Raw genomic sequence first — 20,067 nt, forward strand, 5'->3', positions numbered from 1 at the left:
AGGATTCTATTTTTAAACTATCAACCCTCTGGAATGTTCACTGCTTTCTTTTCAGAGTACCCATCACCATAAATATGTTTTATGTTCTCATTTATCTGTTGTCCGTCCATTTGACATTCAGGATTAAAGGCCAGTGCCTGACCGTCTGCCTGTTCAGGTTGAACAGTTCAAACCCGAACTGAATTTTAACTCCTTAATCTTTATCTTTGGTTTTTGTGTCGTTATGTGACTTATAATGGTTCTACATTGTTCCTATACAGTCTTCGAAAATGCCATAGCGATTTTCTTTTAACTCCTCATTTCCCTGGTCATCCCTGGGTACTCCACTAGAGAGGGTCTCATTCCCTCCTTGGATCCTGCTGGATTTCACCTAAGACCATACTGTATTCCTATAATTGACACTCTGTCCATCACTCCCATTGTTACTTCTCCGCATTTGAGTTGGCATTCAATCTTTATCTGACACAGGGGAAAGCTAAATTACAGTCCATCTATTCCACAAATTCCCACTCTCTCGGGTAACAAGCCAGAAAGAGCGCAAATACGGTCATCTATTATTATTAGAGCTTGGTTAGCCCCGTATTTCTGAAAATTAAACCTTCTTTCCCTTCTGCTCCTTTCCGTCTAAGTAGCGAAGGTGGTAAGTTCTTCATCGAGATCAGGACGTAACGACAGACCGAACACCTGTCTCGGCTGTGCACTCTCCTGCAGCTCCTCGGCTTTGTTTGCTCCTTTCACTAATTCCACTGGTTTCGTTTCTTCTATCTCATCTTTCCGAACAGTGCCTATCTTTAACAAAAACACTTGAGTTTTATATCCCACTTTACCTCAATGGAAACAACTGAGGCTTTATACCTCTCTTTCACCCCATTATCCTTACTTTTAAGGTAAGTAATCACCGATGCCCCCTCTTCCTTGATTTTTAGTGTGTCATGCCCACTTCTCCTAATTTCTATCCTACTCAGGATTACATGTTTGCCTAAAGCTCAACATTGCCGTTTGCAATCATGTATGTTTATCTGCGATCTTGCTACTCTTCTCACTTTTGAAAGTTCCACGTGAATTGTTATCATCTCCCAAAGTGAGATTTTGAACTTTTTCAACAGAATCAACTCTCCTAGAACGTGAAAGGCATGATATATTTATATGGCTGCACCCGTCTATCAAAATTACTGTTTAGTTTTTTCGAACTCAACAAACGTCTGACCTGTTTCCTTCTTTATGTTTCTGTACATCTATCATTTCGCTTCTGGTGAAATTCATAAGCTCTGGTACAATCCAAAATAGCCAGTTTGACCTCAACATTATCTCTTAACCCCTCAGCTGACAGGGCTGCAAATATCTCACTCGCTCTGCCTACTAGTTTCGCCTGAAGTATATTTACCCGGTCATCTGACCACTCTATCTAAATTAGATTCCTCAAGTTGTGGAACAGGCCGTTCAGCCGAAGCAGTCCACACCGACCTTCCGAAGAGTAACCCACCCAGATCCATTTCCCTCTGACTAATGCACCTCACATTGGGGGCAAATTCGCGTGTCCAAATTCACCTAACCTGTACATCTTTGGACTGTGGGAGGAAACCGGAGCACATGGAGGAAACCCATGCAGACACAGGGAAAGAGTGAAAACTCCACACAGACAGTCACCCGGGACTGGAATCGAACCTGGGACACTGGTGCCGTGCGGCAGCAGTGCTAACCACTGAGCAACTGTACCGCTCCAAGCTAATTTTTCAAATTAAATACAGAAGGCATCGACATCTTTCTCTTCAATATGTAATAGCGTCAAGCTTAATCTCCTTCCTGTGACCTTTAGTTTCGTAATTAGGTCGCAACTATTGAAATTCAAACTGTCTCTCTTACTCTCTCTTTCCTCTGTCTCTCTCTATGTGCTCATTGAAGAATCTTCTCTCTCTTACTTTTTCTTGCCTTCAAACTGCTACGACGCGATGGTGAAATCTTCTGCTAATTGAAGCAAATACCCAAGAAAACTCACCTCGCCTCGTCATCTGTTTAAGTATGAGTGAGAGACCACTCCACAAATTTCACCATTTAAAGGAAAAATATCAATGCATTTTTCAACTCTAAAAATTAACATTAGACAACAACTGTTTGAACTCTAAGCCTACTTTCTCATAATTTTTGTTATCTCCCTCCCACACTGGAACAATATGATAAACCAATAAATAAAACCTATTAAAATTCCATCAACTAAATCTTCTAAACCGCCCACCAATGTCATCGGTCTGTTTTCTTTCAGCTTCAAATCTCCCTGGTCATCTTTCGTGTTTTGCTGCATAGATGTTACCTTTGAAAAAGAGACGTTTGATAGAGAGTGTTAGCTTGGCACATACTCAGACGATGGCAGTTTGTCGCTTTATGTTTGACCCAAAATGCCGACTACTGCAGACATCAAACATTGGATTGTCTCTTTTGTTCGATGTTGTAAGAAACAATAAATTCAAATTTGTTGTAGCCTGGAGCATAATGTATATTCGAGAGTGTAATGCTCGAAAAACACAGCAGGTCAGGCAGATTCTTAGAACCAGAATAATCGAAGTTTCGGCCGTAAGACCTTCATCAGGGCCGAGGCTTGTGTGTTGGAGATGAGAGTTAAATAATTGGAGGGGTTGGGTTTGTAAGTAGCTATCTGGGAAAGCAATAGTTAGAAGAAGGTGAAGGAGAAGGTGAAAGGTCAGAGGGGGTGAGTGATGGACGGGTCTGCAGGGCGGTGCCGAGTTGGGGACTTGGGACTGGCATAATGTGTCGGGTGAGGAAATGAGGAAAATGTTGAAATCCACATTTATCCCGTGTGGTTGCAGGGTAACAAAGGCGAAAATGAGGCACTCTTCCTCAAGGCGTCAGGTCGTAACGTTCAGGAAACAACACATATACTAACGATAGGACAGCCTGATATAATTTTTGTGGTAAATATTAGAATCTTCACAACAGAATGTCATCACTCGACACTCGGGGTGTCAGGCGAGATTCAGAGAGAAATTAACTTTGATAACCCTGCTGCAAGTTGGGTTATTAAAATCATCTACAAGTAAGTGCCAGTGGGAGTGGTGTATTTGAATTTTTAGAAGACTTTTGATCCGTCAGAAATTTACCTGTACCTCTACCATTGTCATTTACTACATCCGTTTCACCGTATGTGGTCTCCTCTGCATTGAGGAGACAAGACACTTTCTTGTGGATTATTTTCAGAGAGCATCTATGGGACACAAACAAACACCAAACACGCTCCATTGGCTGAACACTTTAACTCCCCTTCACACTCCGTCAGGGACAACAGCCAAAAACATAATTTCAGTTGATCAGTTAAATTCAAACTATTGTGAAAAAAGCCCAAAGTTCTTATTTTCAATTTTCCAGTACACTCTGAGACATCTTGTCAGTCCCTTGACATGTGCTTGCAAACTCGCGGTGCAAAACAAATTTCGCTCTCTCTTAAAGGTACAGAACACACCTTTAACTGCATAACACTAGCCCGTTCAGTATTCAGAAACATCTTGCAGTCTTTTTAATGCTATTAACAAACTTGCTATCATATTTTGCCTTCTCCTCGCTGTTGAGGTGTTTTGTTTGATGTTCACTGGCTTTTAAAGGCTTCTCAATCCTTTGGATTCCCAATAATCTTACGACATTGTATGCATCCTCTTTTGTTTTAATCCTGTCCATTACTGTGTTTATAAGACTTTGTTGTGTCGTCCTCACTTCAGTATGGTTATTCTTCCTTGAGATGAATTTCAGCTGGAACACCGAATCATCCGAGAAACTCCTGTCAATACTGCTCCATCGTCTTCCTTGCTCGGCTTCCCATTCATTCAACTCTGTCCTAGTCCTCCCTCATGTCTTTGTAGTTACGTTATTCAATTATAATTGTGTCCCATACAAATGTAAGCAATAGAGGTGAACTGAAAAATCGTGATATTGAGATGTTGGAACATGAAAAACCATTGGGGAGAAAGAGAGTGAGACAATATGGATGAGAAGAAGAATAAAATAGAAAATGACATACATTGAAGACAGAAGAGGATATATTTCCCTTTTTTGGTGCAATTCCCATGTGCTTTGGTCCTTTCTATTGTCTGTGCATAACAGAGCAATATATTCACATTCAATGTGTTATGAAAAACTTATAACTCTAATAAAATGACAGACACCAGCTATTGGCAGAAACTAGCAGGTCAAGTTATTTATTTACTGGTAAAAAGTGGATTCATTGAAATAAGGTGGGATACCAAATACAGGAATTTATAACACACATCCAGATACGAATGAGAGGCTGGAGCAAGGAATCCCAAAAAGGCGCTGGAGGAGGATCGTTTTTGAAAAACGAGGATATACTGAGGATCAAATAATATTTCGTGTTCTTGTACAGTACATGCATTACTTTGTGAACTGTGTCTCTGTTGTTAATTCTTGTTATTTGTGCACACATGAATAATATATTCCGCCTTCAGGAACACACTGATTAAACTATGTATATGAAATCATTTTTCTACCAAACATTTACATTATCCTGTTTTATTGACATTGTCACTCGTAGTTTCTTCTTCCAAATGGATTCGGTTGCTTTCTACGCATTTACTTTTACTCTGTCTGTGAAATAAACAATATTCGTGGCTGGCGTCACTATGCAGCTTTTTTTTCGTTTCTTAACCAAAGACAAATCTGCCCTGTCTCTGATCCTTTAATCTGCGGTTTCAATAAAGAAGATAACTGTAAATATATCATATACGTTTGGACTAAGGCCAAAGAAAAAGACAGACAAATTATAAATTCAAGTCACGAAAACTGTGCAAAACGTTGTTTTCAGCTTTGGTTTATAAAAATTGAACTGCTTTGTGTTGCAGATAAATGTTGTCCTATTAGAGCAGGGAGAGGAAATTCTGAAGAAATCCACACTTCTTCCATACTGTCAGATTTTCAATTTTTAGTTTGGCAGTTGGTTCCGGAGACTTCAGTGCCGTAAGAACCTCTCGATTATCTCAATGGAACGTGGTTACAGAGAACATTGTATGTGGATAACACAGCACAATCATCAAGCCTGTGAAGTGGAGCATTAACTTTTTCCTTCACCCCTAACATTGACAGATTAATTGGAGATGGGCGATAAGGCCAATAGCAGGCGATGTCAACATTCCAGCCAGAAGAAGTGCTATTGTGACATATAAAGGCTGTCGTGAAAGGAGTTAACAGGACATGGTTGTTCAGAGACTGAATGATGTCAGTCTCCATGGATCTGAACTGTGTCAACAGAGGGTTTCTTTTGTTGTGTGGATAAGCAACTTCTTTCAATATGTTGCATCATTGTCTCAGCGGTCACGTCATCATCATCATGATCAGGATTAGCAGAGAGGGAGAGATCAGTATCTGAGAATAACAATTGGGATGTTCTAACAATTTATAAGAATCTGACAATAATAGAGTCGAACATTACAAGAATGTATCATAATGTGAGAACGAAGATTGGAATATAACAACAATGCATCAAAATCTGAGAACGATAGAATGGAATATTACAAAAATGGATCAGAATCTGAGAACCACAGACCGGAATGTTCCAAATATGGATCAGGATCTCAATGTTCAAACAATCGACAGAAGTTTATCCTATGGTTTTTTGTTGGTTTCTCATTATTGGAAATGGATAGTGTGGCGGATAGAAGGTGTACTCATGATTATTCAGGCAGGTTACTATCCCATCCTCGCTATTGTTGGTGTTCCTGGTAAGTTTGTCTCTGTTCATTTATTAATTCTCTAAACCATTGTGAACAAAATCGCGTTTTCTGTTATCTATAGTTGGGGAAGACGTGAACCATTGTATTCACTTACATTCACAAACTTCATTTTTATTCCTTTGATTTCATACCTTTCACTAGCAAATATATGAGGAGGAACAAAACATTTTATAACAACGGAAGCCCCATTTTATCCGACGCTGATTTATATTTCAATATTCCTTCCCTTACGAAACCTGTCCACTACCACCACCATAATACATTCAGTCTTCACTTCTTTTTCAGTGCTTTTTCAAAATAAACCATCGTCTTGATATTTGAGGTGACAGTGCTCTTCCAATCACTCCTCCAGCTACAAATAATTTGATAATAAACTTATTATTCTCTTCACCTGGGCTTGTGCTGGTGCAAAATGTGAAGCCGCGTTGACTCTAAAATGAGATGTTACAGATTTCTGTCACCTCTTTCAGCATAATCTGTAAAATCACACATGGGTACAGAACTGTGCTATCGGTGCCCATGAAATGGCGGTTCTACGGAACTTTTTTATGCTCGAACATGTGATTCCTAGAGTGCGTAACGTGTCCATCATCTCCCAAGTGCAGTGCCCAGATGTGTTCACATGGTGACGGAGGCTGTTTGTCCTCACTGAAGGGAATCTTTGCAGAAGAATTTACGGGACAGAGTAACTGATAAAAGTGAGAAACTTTGTGAGATTAGAATTAATAAAGATAAATTAGACGAAGAACCTAATTCAATGGAAGGTTGATAGGATGCTGCACCAGACTAGTCCATTCCATAGTATTCAGGAAGGTGGCAAAAGAGCTAATGAAATAGTTAGAGAGTCATCCCTTTGGTCCATGCCAAACATCACCCAGTCTAAATTAGTTCCAACCGACTGATCTTCCTCCCAATCCCTCCAAACATTCCCTCATCATATATTTATCGAAATGTATACCGAAGGTTGTAACTACAAGAAAGAATCGTTCATTATCCTTTAAAGTTGTTCCTAATCTGAAAAATCGAGAAAGTAGTACGCCGTTAAACAAAAACAAAGTAACTTAACGATAGGACAACTTGATTTCATTTTTGCGGAAATATTAGAATCATTACAACAAATGTTATCATTAGATACTCGGGGAATTACTGTCAGGCTAGAATTAGGGAAGAGAAATCATCTTTGATAATCGTGCCAAAACGTATTGTCATTAACGCATCTGTAAGTAAGTGCCAATTGTAGTGGTGTATTTGAGTGTGCAGAAGACATTTGACATGTTGTTCCACAATGAAAGAAGGAAGTCAGAATCCAAGGGTTAGGGGCGAAAATACTCCATGGATTAAGAATTGGTTCATGGAAACAATAATGGAAGTGGCATCCTTTTCTCGACTGAATGCCGTTACTCATGAAGTATCATTTGTATCAGTATTTGGACCATAAAACCGTGGAAGACATAGTAATGAATTGGAGGTTGGACCAAATAATACACATCTCACTTGGTATTTATTAAATGGTGCGAGGTTCAGAAGTATTGCTTAAAGTGAACTGATTGCCCTTGATCGTGTGTGTGTGTGTGTGTGTGTGTGTGTGTGTGTATGTGTGTGTGTGTCTGCGTTGCACAGTGCTGCTGTCATTCGGAATATTGCTTTTAGTAATACACCTCCTGACACAATAAAGCCTATTCACGATCCACATTCAAATGTCAGGAGCGTGACGGAATATGACCCATGAACTGGATGGTTATGTAATGATGGTGAACCTTTAACAAAGTTATTTTCACATTTGCAGCTTTTTCAGAGTTGTCGTAAATTCAGAGTTTTCACAGTGTCTAGTCAGGATGGGTTTTCGGGGCCAATTTTATTATACCTATAAGAAACTAACTCAAGCAAAAAGCTTTCACGATTACACAAAAATCTTGTTTTATGAAAGGGGAATGGCGAGTTCTCCGCCCTCAACTTAAATTTGGTTTGAGCAAGCAGTCAGTTTCTGTGGCTGCTGATCAAAGTGACAAATGGATGGAAGAAGATGTTTCATGCTAAATCTCTGCATCTCTCGCTCCCCTCTACGACACAGACCTTTTCGTTTAAGGGGTGGCTATGGGGCTTGTTGCAGGCATTTGGATCAACATCGTTAAGTTGGGATAGTCTTGTTTATTTTCGGACACGTTAAGTTATTCTGCATTATGTTCACTTTTGTTTGTGCTTCATTCTGTCGTGTGTAAATAAATTATGGTTTGTTTGAAGCTGTGAAATTTTGAACAGCGGAATCACTCCTGAAATTTCCACTGTACACTTGATGAAAACAACTGGAAGATTCAGTATCTCTGCTGGCTTGTTGAAATGCATTGAGGGTACCTGACATGATCCATAACAGATTGGAGGCTGGTTTGAGGATTTTTCCATAATTCCAATTTGAGATTAGCGTTGCTGATCTCAAAGGAAACGAGTGACAGGTGTTAATGTCATTTGTTGTGTGTTGAATTCGTTTGGTTTCAACATTGCTGGGATAGCTGTCTCAGATACTAAGAGTTTTCTGGCTGTGGATGAAATGATTCCGGGAACTTTACAAAAGGTGAATAGCTGACAATAGCTGACAGTTTGGAGTTTGAGCTGTCTCCTTCCGTGAGAAAATGAGAGATAATTTCACCAAATCTCAGCATATAAAATTGCTGGAAACATGATCAGAATGTTTAGAGACGACGATAATTCAATTGAAAATAAATTGCGTTAGAGGAAAATTGAAGGAAAGTGCGAAAGAAATGGAACTGTTTGAGTTCCGGTTGAAAGCAGAGGAAAGAGAACAAGAATGAATCACTTTTGCAGATTCAAAAGAAAAAGGAAGAGAAAGAGACAGGAAGAAAGAGAGAAGAGAGAGATAAGCAGACCGAGAAAAGGAAGAAAGCAGGGGAGTTTGAGCGTCGGGCATTGCCAGATAGGAAATTCATTTTAAAAGAATGGTAGACGAAGGCTGAATGTAAACTTAGTGAGGAAAAGCGTGAGGATGAGCAAACCTACTGTAGCGAAAGGCCGAGTGAGAATCTATTTGAATATATTTACGCATTACATAAATTTGTCAAGAGGAACGGAGAAAACCTCTTTTTTGAGGAGGTGGTTATACAGATGCACTGGCACAAGAGCACGCAGGTTCTGTTGATCCACACAAAACCTGGAAGTAGATCTCGTGAGGTATTTGCATCCATGCGGAGGTGGAATCTGAGGCGTATAAGGAGATGAAGGAAACCATTTAAAGTGCACATGAGCCTGTGCCAGAAGCCAACAGACAATGTTTCAGAAATCTAAGGAGGCACCCATGACAAACATATGTTGGGGTTGAGAGGCTCAAGCGAAGGGATTTTGACAGGTTGACAAGCGCATTAAAAATTCAGCACATTTATAACGTTCTTACAGAGATTATTAACTTGAAAGAGTTTAAAAATACACTTCAGGAAGTAATAAGAACTCATGTGAGAGGACACAGAGTGAAAATGACAACATTAGCAGCTGAAAGGGCTGATGATTAGGAGATAGCCCATAAATCAAATTTTCGCTTCAAACATCACTTTCAATCTGTAAGGGATAGAAATTGGAGAAAAGATAAATCCTCACGTCGAAAGGGAAAGAGCGATATTGGTGAAAAGCATGGGACATCTTACTAAAGAGTAAAAAGGATGTCATTGAAGCAGATGTAGATGTTAATAAGCTCGGGTGTTTGCACTACAATAAACTACGTCACGTACAATCACAATGATGGCGTGTTAAGAAAATAACTGGATGCCTGATGTAGGAAAACAAGATATGTCAGTGAATTCAGTGGGACGAAACACAGTGGCGGCGAAAATGCTACACCAGAATGTCAGATATGGACGCGGATTCGTTAAGGAGTAACTGCCAAATCTGCTTAAACCTCATGCAAAGATGAAATTTGCTTGCATAGGCCAGCAACAGTATGTAAGTACGTTACAATACTTAGAGACACAATATCCTATGATGTTGAATCTTTGATGTTGAAAAATGAGTAGATAGGTACCTCTGACGGACTATTGTCAAGAAACGGTAGTCGTAATGGGAATTTACGGTGAGAAAAAAAATCTTGAAATTACGTCGAGTGATTTCTGAGTCTCCAGCGAAGAGTGGAGATGTCATGGTAGGAGTACTGGGAAAACTCTCAGTTCCAGGAATAAAATTTGTCCTCACTGATATAAGGGGTTCACAGATAGGAGTGCTATCGAATGTGGTTGAAAGGCCATTGGAAACTCAGGCAATCTAAATATTGTGGGACATATATGCTGGGTTGTTTTGCGGACTCTGGGATAACAAGGTCTAAATGTCAACAGTTGAAACACGGGAGATCAAAGAGTACAGATAACAAAGTTGAAGTTGTCATGGACTATCGCAGAACCCTCAGAACAAATCCAAGAAAGTAGCTCGGTCCCTAACTTTGATAATTATTTTAAGCCAGAATTTCTTATTATTTAGAAAGCCATAACTTGATTAGATATCGTCGCTGTGGCCTTCTGAGGGGCAGGTCATGCCTCAAAAACCTTATTGAATTCTTTGAGGATGTGGCAAAATACATTGACGAAGGTAGGGCAGTGGATATGGCGTCCACTGATTTTAAAAAGGCGTGTGAAAAGGTTCCCATTTGTTGGCTCATTCAGAAAGTAAGGAGGCATGCGATGTCGGGAAATCAGCATTGGCTGGTTCATAGCAGACAGTGTGTGGTAGTAAATTGAAAGTATTCAGCCTTGGAGTTGGTAACCAGTGGTGTTCTTCAGGAGTCGTTTCTGGAAGCTCTGCTGACTGAGATTTTTACAAAGGACTTGCATAAGTAATTGAAAAGTTGAGTTAGCCAGGATGCCGAAGAAACGATGGTTGTTAGAATGGTTGATAGTCTGAAAACCTCTTGTAGGTTGCAACGGGACATTAACAGGATCCAGAGATGGTTTGAAAAGTGGCATTTGGAGTTCAACCTGGATAAGTATGAAGTGATTAACTTTGGAAGGACGAATTTGAATGCTGAGATTACTTTTAAGGGCAGGCTATTTGACAGTGTGGTGTAAAAGTGAGACGTTGGTATCTCGGTCAAAGTTGCCAGTCAAATTGATCGAGTTGCAAATAAGGCAACAAGTGTGTTGGCTTTCAGTCGCGAGAGGGACCGGGTTTAAGTGACATGCGGTTATTTCCCAGCTCTATAAAGACCTGGTTCGATCACACTAACAATATTAGGTTAAGCTTCAGAGATGCCGGTGTTGGACTGGGGTGTACAAAGTTAAAAATCACACAACACCAGGTTATAGTTTAATTGGAAGCGCACGAGTTTTCGGAGCGACGCTCCTTCATCAGGTGATTGTGACAATCACCTGATGAAGGACCGTCGCTCCGAAAGCTAGTGTGCTTCCAATTAAACCTGTTGGACGATAACATGGTGTTGTGTGATTTTTAATATTGGGTTAAGTTCTGGTCGCTGCATTATAGTAAGGATGTAGAAGCTTTAAAGTTGGTGCAGAGGAGTTTTGCCAGGAAGCTGTCCGGACTATAGTGCATGTCTTATGAAGAAAGGTTCAGGAAACTGTATCGTTTGTCACTAGATTGAAGAAGGATGAGCGTTGGCCTGATGGAAGTGTGTAAGATGATGAGAATCATAGATAAAACTGATAGTCAGAGATTTCCTTCTCCGGGCGGAAATGTCTATCACTGGAGGACATAACTTAAGGTGATTGCAGAGATGTTTACAGGAGATGTCAGATGTAGGTTCTTTACGCAAGGAGCGGTGGGTGCATTGAATCCACTACTAGTTGTATTCTTAGTGTCAGATATATTAGGGACTTTTATCGACTCTTGGATACGCACATGGACGAAAGTACAATGAAGCTAATGTAAGCTTGTTTGATCTGCTAGTAGGAGAAAAGGTCGTTATAGCATCGATGACCGAAAGCTCTGTATTGTGCTATACTGTTCTATATTCTGTGTTCAATACCTCATATTAAATTGGGCAATAAAGAAGATGTCAAAAATTAGAAAAAAATATTGAGTTACTTTCTAGAGCAAAAATTCGATATGCCCCGCAAGAGTACATAGTGTCGCATAGGGAGATGTTTAAATAAGCTTGGATGTACGAACCTGATTATGCCTAGTGTGGATGTAGAAGATACTGTTCGGATTTAGCATAATCCACTAAATATGGCTCAGTTTCAGAAAGAGATCTAACTCATCCTCCAAGACGGAATAATCCAATTGAGTTAAACTGATTAGAACTCATCCATATTAATAGTGTCGAAATCAGATGGTATCTGACTGTAATAAGTGAACGATCGCAAATTCAATGCAGTTATGAAGACTGTTGGATGTCCGACTCTGTGTTTGGAAGGCAGGGTTGAAAAGGTTGGGCAAACATATTTCTCAGATGGACTTGCTCAAAGGACATTGGCAAGTACCTTTTCCAAAAGACCAAATAAAGTTTTCGGTTTTGTAATGTTGAATAGACTATATCAATTCAAAGTCAGGCTATTTCGTACCAAATAATGTGCCTGACGTATTTCATGGATTAAGCAATAAAGTCGTTTCTGGATGACCAAATTGTGCCACATACATATAGATAATGTGTTAACTTTTCGTCAGACATGGAAGAATCATTTGTAACATTTACCAAAATTGTTCGATTGACTTCGTTAGGTACGCTTGGTTTTCACCTTGGAGAAAGTGAGAACTGCAGATGCTGGGGGTCAGAGCTTAAAAATGCGTTGCTGAAAAAGCGCAGCAGGTCAGGCATCATCAAAGGAGAAGGAGAATCGACGTTTCGGGCATAAGCCTTTCTCCAGGAAGGAGGAGCATTCTCCTGCTCCTTTGGTTTTCACCTTGGTAAAAGTGATTTTTTTCCGAAGCCCAAAGCATCTTCCAAGGCCATGTTATTGTTCATGGACAAATGGACCCACAGGATGAAAAATAAAGTTAACTGGGAGCTTTCCATCCTATCGAGCAATGAAACTGATTGGATTTCATTGAAAATTTATACCAAATTTTAACATTGTGGCTGCTCCAAACACTGAATTGCTAAAGAAAGGCAATGGGTTTCAATGAAAAGGGGACTGTTAGAAGGCATTTGACAGCCTAAAACGTGTGTGAACCTCTGCCCCAGTTTGAGACAGACAAATTAATGCAAAGCCGTTCAAGGTAGCTATTGATGCGAGTGTTGTGGGTTTCAGTGCTATGTTCACGCCAGAAGACAACGAGAAGAAAGAAAAGACCTATCAGGTATTTCTCAAGATGTTGAACATTCATCAGCAGAAATATTCGATAGTCTAGAAGGAGACTTTGAGCTTGTGGTTGGCATCATAACTTTTTAAATGTTTATGCGACGAGTAATGCATCTGAGACAATCATATACACGAATCAGAACTCATTGAATTTTGTGGAGAAACGTAAGGACAAACATTCCAGAAAGGTTATTTGGAGCTTGTCGTTACAGTCAGTCAATTCGAAGATTATGCATGTGGAGGACTAGAAAACATGAATGACGACGTATTTCCGAGACTTGGATGAGAACGAGACTTCGATGACAGGAGTATAGCAGGTTGCAATCGGATTTAGTGTGCATGCTTGCATGTTTGAAGCATATATCATCTATATGAATGTTGCAGTGCAATGAGAATTTAAGATTAAAGTGTTTTAAAATGAATATATCTTTAGATATTGTTGTTTCGTTTTATCAGGGAGGAGCTGTGATGATGCTACTCCGTCAACGAGGTTATGTTGTCATTGGGTTTTGTTTCAGAGAGGTCGTATTGGAAGACGTACGGGATTTCAAGTCTGGATAGGTTTTAGGGCCAGTTTGATTATAGCTAATAGATGCTGCCTAAGAAAAAAGGTTTTCACTTGTAAAGAAAATCACTTTTGCACGGAAAGGGGAGCAGCCAGTCCTCTCAGCTCAAATTTTCTTCGATCTGGTTTGCTTTTCGCAAGCAGTCAGTTTTGTGTGGCTGCTGGTTAAAGGAACAGTGACATGAAATAAAGCGTTCCATGCTGAATCTCTCTGCCATCTCTCTCCTGCAATATTCTGTGTTTGACTTTACCTTAAGGGCTGTTTATTCGGAATACTGCACCGATTTGAGGGAAAAAGAAGTATTAAGTTGAAGTAGTCTGTTGGGTTTTCGGCTAGGATAAGTCATTCTGCATTGCGTTCTCGTTTGTTTATGTTTCATTTAGTACTCTGTAAAGAATTTTGTTTTGTATAAAACAGAGGGACTTTACCAGATGTGCCACTTCTGAAATATTCACTATAGATATCGTGAAAATAACTCGAAAAGCTGTGGTATGGGCTAACTTCGTGAAATATTGCGATGTTTCCTGACATGGTCCATAACAGGTTCAAATTCAACAACACTCTTGAAGCTCAACAACATTCAGGAATAAGTTAGAGGATCGACGGGTATTACATACACATGTATGCACCCCCTCCACAACCAACAATTAACAATGGTGTCTAACATCTTCAAGATTTATTTCAGAAATTCACCAAAAATCCTCATATTTCACCTTCGAAAGCGAGGACCACAATATAGAACATAGAACATAGAAGAATACAGCGCAGTACAGGCCCTTCGGCCCTCGATGTTGCGCCGATCCAAGCCCACCTAACCTACACTAGCCCACTATCCTCCATATGCCTATCCAATGCCCGCTTAAATGCCCATAATGAGGGAGAGTCCACCACTGCGACTGGCAAGGCATTCCATGAACTCACGACTCGCTGAGGAAAGAACCTACCCCTAACATCTGTCCTATACCTACACCCCCCCACCCTTAATTTATCACTATGCCCCCTTGTAATAGCTGACTCCATACGTGGAAAAAGATTCTCACTGTCGACCCTATCTCAACCCATAATCATCTTGTACACCTCTATCAAGTCACCCCTAAACCTTCTTTTCTCCAATGAAAACAACCCCAAGTGCCTCAGCCTTTCCTCATACGATCTTTCTACCATACCAGGCAACATCCTGGTAAACCTCCTCTGCACCCGTTCCAGTGCCTCCACATCCTTCCGATAGTATGGCGACCAAAACTGCACACAATACTCCAGATGCGGCCGCACCAGAGTCTTATACAACTGCAACATGACCTCAGGACTCCGGAACTCAATTCCTCTACCAATAAATGCCAGTACGCCATATGCCTTCCTCACCGCACTATTTACCTGGGTGGCAACTTTCAGAGATTTGTGTACATGGACACCAAGATCCCTCTGCTCATCCACACTACCAAGTATCCGACCGTTAGCCCAGTACCCCATCTTTTTATTACTCTTACCAAAGTGATTCACCTCACACTTAGCTACATTGAACTCCATTTGCCACCTTTCTGCCCAGTTCTGCAGCTTATCTATATCCCGCTGTAACCTGACACATCCTTCCTCACTGTCTACAACTCCTCCGACTTTCGTGTCATCCGCAAACTTGCTCACCCAACCCTCTAAACCCTCCTCCAGGTCATTTATAAAAATGACAAACAGCAATGGTCCCAAAACAGATCCTTTCGGAACACCGCTAGTGACGGCACTCCAAGATGAACTTTTGCCATCAACTACTACCCTCTGTCTTCTTCCAGCCAGCCAACTCCAAATCCAAACCTCCAACTCACCCTCAATGCCATACCTCCGTATTTTTTGCAGAAGTCTACCATGGGGAACCTTATCAAACGCCTTACTGAAATCCATATACACCACATCTACTGCTTTCCCCTCGTCCAACTCCTTAGTCACCTTCTCAAAGAATTCAATAAGGTTTGTGAGGCACGACCTGCCCTTCACAAAACCATGCTGACGATCCTTGATCACATTATTCCTATCCATATGTTCATAAATCCTATCCCTTACAATTCTCTGAGATTTTGCCCACAACAGAAGTGAGACTCACCGGCCTATAGTTACTAGGGTTATCCCGACTCCCCTTCTTGAACAAGGGAACCACATTTGCTAGCCTCCAATCTTCTGGCACTACTCCTGTAGACAACGAGGACATAAAAATCAAGGCCAATGGCTCTGCAACCTCCTCCCTTGCTTCCCAGAGAATCCTAGGATAAATGCCATCAGGCCCAGGGAACTTATCTATTTTCACTCTTTCCAGAATTTCCAACACCTCTTCTCTACATACATCAAAGCCATCCATTCTACTTAATTGTGACTCAGTACTCACATTGACAACAATGTCCTGTTCCTGATTGAATACTGACGAAAAGTATTCATTCAGTGTCTCCCCAATCTCTTCAGCCTCCACACGCAACTTCCCACTACTATCCTTGACTGGACGTATTCCTACCCTAGTCATTCTTTTATTCCTGACATACCTATAGAAAGCCTTAGGGTTTTCCCTAATCCTATCAACTAAGGACCTTTCATGTCCCCTCCTTGCTGCTCTTAGCTCTCTCTTCAGGTCCTTCCTGTCTACCTTATAACTCTCAATCGCCCCAATTGAACCTTCACGCCTCATCTTTACATAGGCCACCCTCTTCCATATAACAATGGATTCCAATTCCTTATTAAACCACGGCTCCCTCACACGACCCTTTCCTCCCTGCCTGACGGGTACATACTTATCAAGGACACTAAATAGTTGCTCCTTGAACAAGCTCCACATATCAATTACACCCTTGCCTTGAAGCTTACTTTTCCAGGCCACACATCCTAAGTCATGCCTCACAGCATCATAATTTCCCTGCCCCCAGCTATAACTCTTGCCCTGTAGTGCACACTTATCCCTCTCCATCACTAGAGTAAAAGTCACCGAATTGTGGTCACTGTCCCCAAAGTGCTCACCTACCTCTAATTCTAAAACCTGGCCTGGTTCATTACCCAGAACCAAATCCAGTATGGCCTCACCTCTTGTTGGCCTATCTACATATTGTGTCAGGAAACCCTCCTGCACACATTGGACGAACACTGACCCATCTCACGAACTTGAGCTATAGCTTTCCCAATCACTATCATGAAAGTTAATGTCCCCCAAAACAACCACCCTATAACTTTCACTCTTCTCTTGAATCATCCTCGCAATCCTTTCTTCTACGTTTCTAGGACTATTAGGAGGTCTGAAAAAACTCCTAACTGGGTGAGCTCACCTTTCCTATTCCTATCCTCAGCCCAAACTACCTCAGATGGCGAGTCTTCACCCATCGTCCTTTCCACAGCTGTAATTATATCTTTGACAAGCAATGCCACATCTCCCCCTCTTTTACCCCCACCTCTGACCCTACTAAAATATTTAAACCCTGGAACCTGCAACAGCCAATCCTGTCCCTGTTCTACCCATGTCTCTGTCATAGCCACAACATCGAAATTCCAGGTACAAACCCACGCTGCAAGTTTACCTACCTTATTTCGTATACTTCTTGCATTGAAGTATACACACTTCAAACCACTTTCCTGTTTACAGGCACCCTCCTTTGAAATTGATGCCATGTTCCTAACCTCCCTACACTCCAGGTCCTGCACCCTAAAGCTACACTCTGGGTTCCCATGTCCCTGCAGAGTTAGTTTAAACCCCACCCCAAGAGCACTAGCAAACCTCCCATCAAGGATACTGGTGCCCCTCAGGTTCAGGTGCAGACCATCCTGTTTATAGAGGTCCCACCTTCCCCAAAAAGAACCCCAGTTATCCAAATACCTGAATCCCTCCCTCCTGCACCATTCCTGTAGCCACGCATTTAACTGTTCTCTCTCCCTATTCCTCGACTCTCTATCACGTGGCACAGGTAACAAACCAGAGACAACAACTCTGTTCGTTCGAACTCTGAACTTCCAACCTAGCTCCCTGAAAGCCTGCCTAACATCCTCAGTGCTCCTCCTACCTATGTCATTGGTGCCAATCTGGACCACGACTGCGGGCTGCTCCCCCTCCCCCTTATGGACCCGGAAAACACGATCAGAGACATCACGTACCCTTGCACCTGGGAGGCAACATACCAAACGCGAGTCTCTCTCGTTCCCACAAAACCGCCTATCTGTGCCCCGAACTTTCGAGTCCCCAATTACTATTGCTCTGCTCTTCTCCACCCTTCCCTTCTGTGCCAGAGACCTGAGCCCCGTTACTTACCCCTGGTAAGTCGTCCCCCCCACAAGTATCCAAAACGGTATACTTGTTCTTGATGGGAACGGCCGCAGGGTGTCCCTGCACTGGCTGCTTCCTCCCAGTCCCCCTCACTGTCACCCATCTATCTGCCATCTTTGGAGTTACTACTTCCCTAAAGCTCCGATCTATGACCCCCTCTGCCTCCCGAATGATCCTAAGTTTATCCAACTCCAGCTCCAGTTCCCTAACACGGTCTTGGAGGAGCTGGAGATGGGTGCACTTCCTGCAAGTGTAATCAGCAGGGACGTCCATGGCATCCCTCACCTCAAACATGTTGCAAGAGGAACATTGCACTGCCTTCACTGCCATCCCTCTGAAAGTAATCTTTTATTAAAAAAAACTGGGTCTAAAGAATACAACAAGCAAAATGCAGCACTTACCTACTTACCACAACGGGTCTTATTATTTAGGTTAGAAGAGGAGGGCGGGTGGGAGACACTACCTCTGTAGTGCCTCGGCTTCTTCTCCTGCGCGCTTTTAAAGGGAAAAGAAACCTACCGGCTGCCCCTCCGGTCTTCGTCACTTCCCCCTGCTGCTCCCGCTCTTTCTGTAAAGAGAGAAAAAAAAACACCGCTGCCCGCTACCGGTAAGTAATTTTAACACAAACTGTCTTACTTTAGCTGCTGCTCGCACTCAAAGTGACCGTTGGCGTCGAAGGGTGAGTATTTATACTCACTGCTTTCCTTCCCGGCTGCCCCTCCGGTCTTCGTCACTTCCCCCTGCTGCTCCCGCTCTTTCTGTGAAGAGAGAAAAAAAACACCGCTGCCCGCTACCGGTAAGTAATTTTAAAACAAACTGTCTTACCTTAGCTGCTGCTCGCACTCAAAGTCACTTCTACACAACAACTCATCATCGTGTCTCTGAAACATATCAGCACTCTCTCACTGTTGCTGGAATTCCCTCAATAGGAGCAATCTTGATCAAAGTAGTGGGGAAGTGATTGCTGGGACTCTTGCTGAGATATTTTTATCAGCGATAATGTCTTGTGAGATGCCAGAAGATTGGAGTTGGCTAGTGTGGTACAAGTGTTTAAGAAAGGTGGTAAGGACAAACCAGGGAACGAAAGACCTGACGTCGTTCGTGTGTAAGTTGTTGGAGGGAATACTGAGGGACAAGGTTTATAAGTGTTTGGAAAGGAAAGGACGTATAAGGAATCGTCCGCATGGCTTTGTGCGTGTGAAATCATGTCTCAGAAAGTGGATTTTTTTGAAGAAGGAACAAAGTGGATTGATGAGGGCAGTGTGGTGGACGTGGTCATTTTGGGCTTCAGTAAATCGTTCGACAGAGTTCGACATGGGGTACTGGCTATTAAGGTTCGATCTCACGAAATACAAGGAGAACGAGCTATTTAGATAAAGAATTGGTAGAAGTCAGAGGGTGGTGGTGGTGGATTGTTGCTTTTCAGACTGGAGGCCTGTGACTAGTGGCGTGCCACAAGGATCAGTTATGGATCAAGGATCGTCTCAAGGATCCTCTACTTTTCATCATTCATAGAAGTGATTTGGATGAGAACATCAGAGGTACAGTTAGTAAGTTTGCCGATGACACTGAAATTGGAGGTGTAGCGGACAATGAAGCATGTTACCTCAAATTACAAGGGGATCAGGATCAGATGGGCCAATGGGCTGATGAGTGGCTGATTAGCTTTAAATTTACATAAATGCCATTTGCTGCATTTTGGAAAAATAAATCAAAGCAGGACATATACACTTAATGATAAGTTCTTAGAAAGTGTTGCCAAACAAAGAGATCTTGGAGTGCAGTTTCGTTGTTCCTTGAAATTAGAGTCGCTTATAAATAGGGTGGTGAAGAACGCGTTTGGTGTGATTTCTTTATTGGTCAGAGTATTTAGTATAGGAATTGGGAGGTTTTGGAATATTCTGGAATATTTTGGAATATTGTGTGCCATTCTTGTCCCCTTCCGATCTGAAGAATGTTTTGATAGTTGAAAGGTTTCAAAAGGGATTCATAAGGATATTGCCAGGGTTGGAGGATTTGAGTTACAGGGAGAGGTTGAATAGGCTGGGGCTGCTTTTCCTGAAACATGGAAGGACGAGGGTGACCTTCTGGACGTTTATAAAATCATGAGTGGCCTAGGTAGAGTAAATAGACAAAGTCTTTTCCCTAGGGTGGGGGAGTGCAGAAATAGAGGGAATAGGTTTCGGGTGCGAGGGGAAAAACAGAAAGGAGCTAAAGGG

General features: G+C 41.7%; 1 protein-coding gene across 1 annotated transcript in view; it reads left to right on the forward strand.

Moving 5' to 3' along the window:
* The first annotated feature begins 5,494 nt into the window (after positions 1-5,494).
* The window catches only part of LOC148138811 (putative G protein-coupled receptor 139), a 44,835-nt gene continuing 30,262 nt past the window's right edge, over positions 5,495-20,067 (forward strand). Inside the window, exon 1 of the mRNA XM_087981164.1 lies at positions 5,495-5,738. Coding sequence (XP_087837290.1) covers positions 5,495-5,738 — 244 coding nt within the window. The remainder of the gene's footprint in view (positions 5,739-20,067) is intronic.

Source organism: Chiloscyllium plagiosum, unplaced genomic scaffold (assembly GCF_037043375.1).
Source record: "Chiloscyllium plagiosum isolate Xiang-an unplaced genomic scaffold, Cpla_swu_hap1 HiC_scaffold_39, whole genome shotgun sequence".
NCBI classification, from domain to species: Eukaryota; Metazoa; Chordata; class Chondrichthyes; order Orectolobiformes; family Hemiscylliidae; genus Chiloscyllium; species Chiloscyllium plagiosum.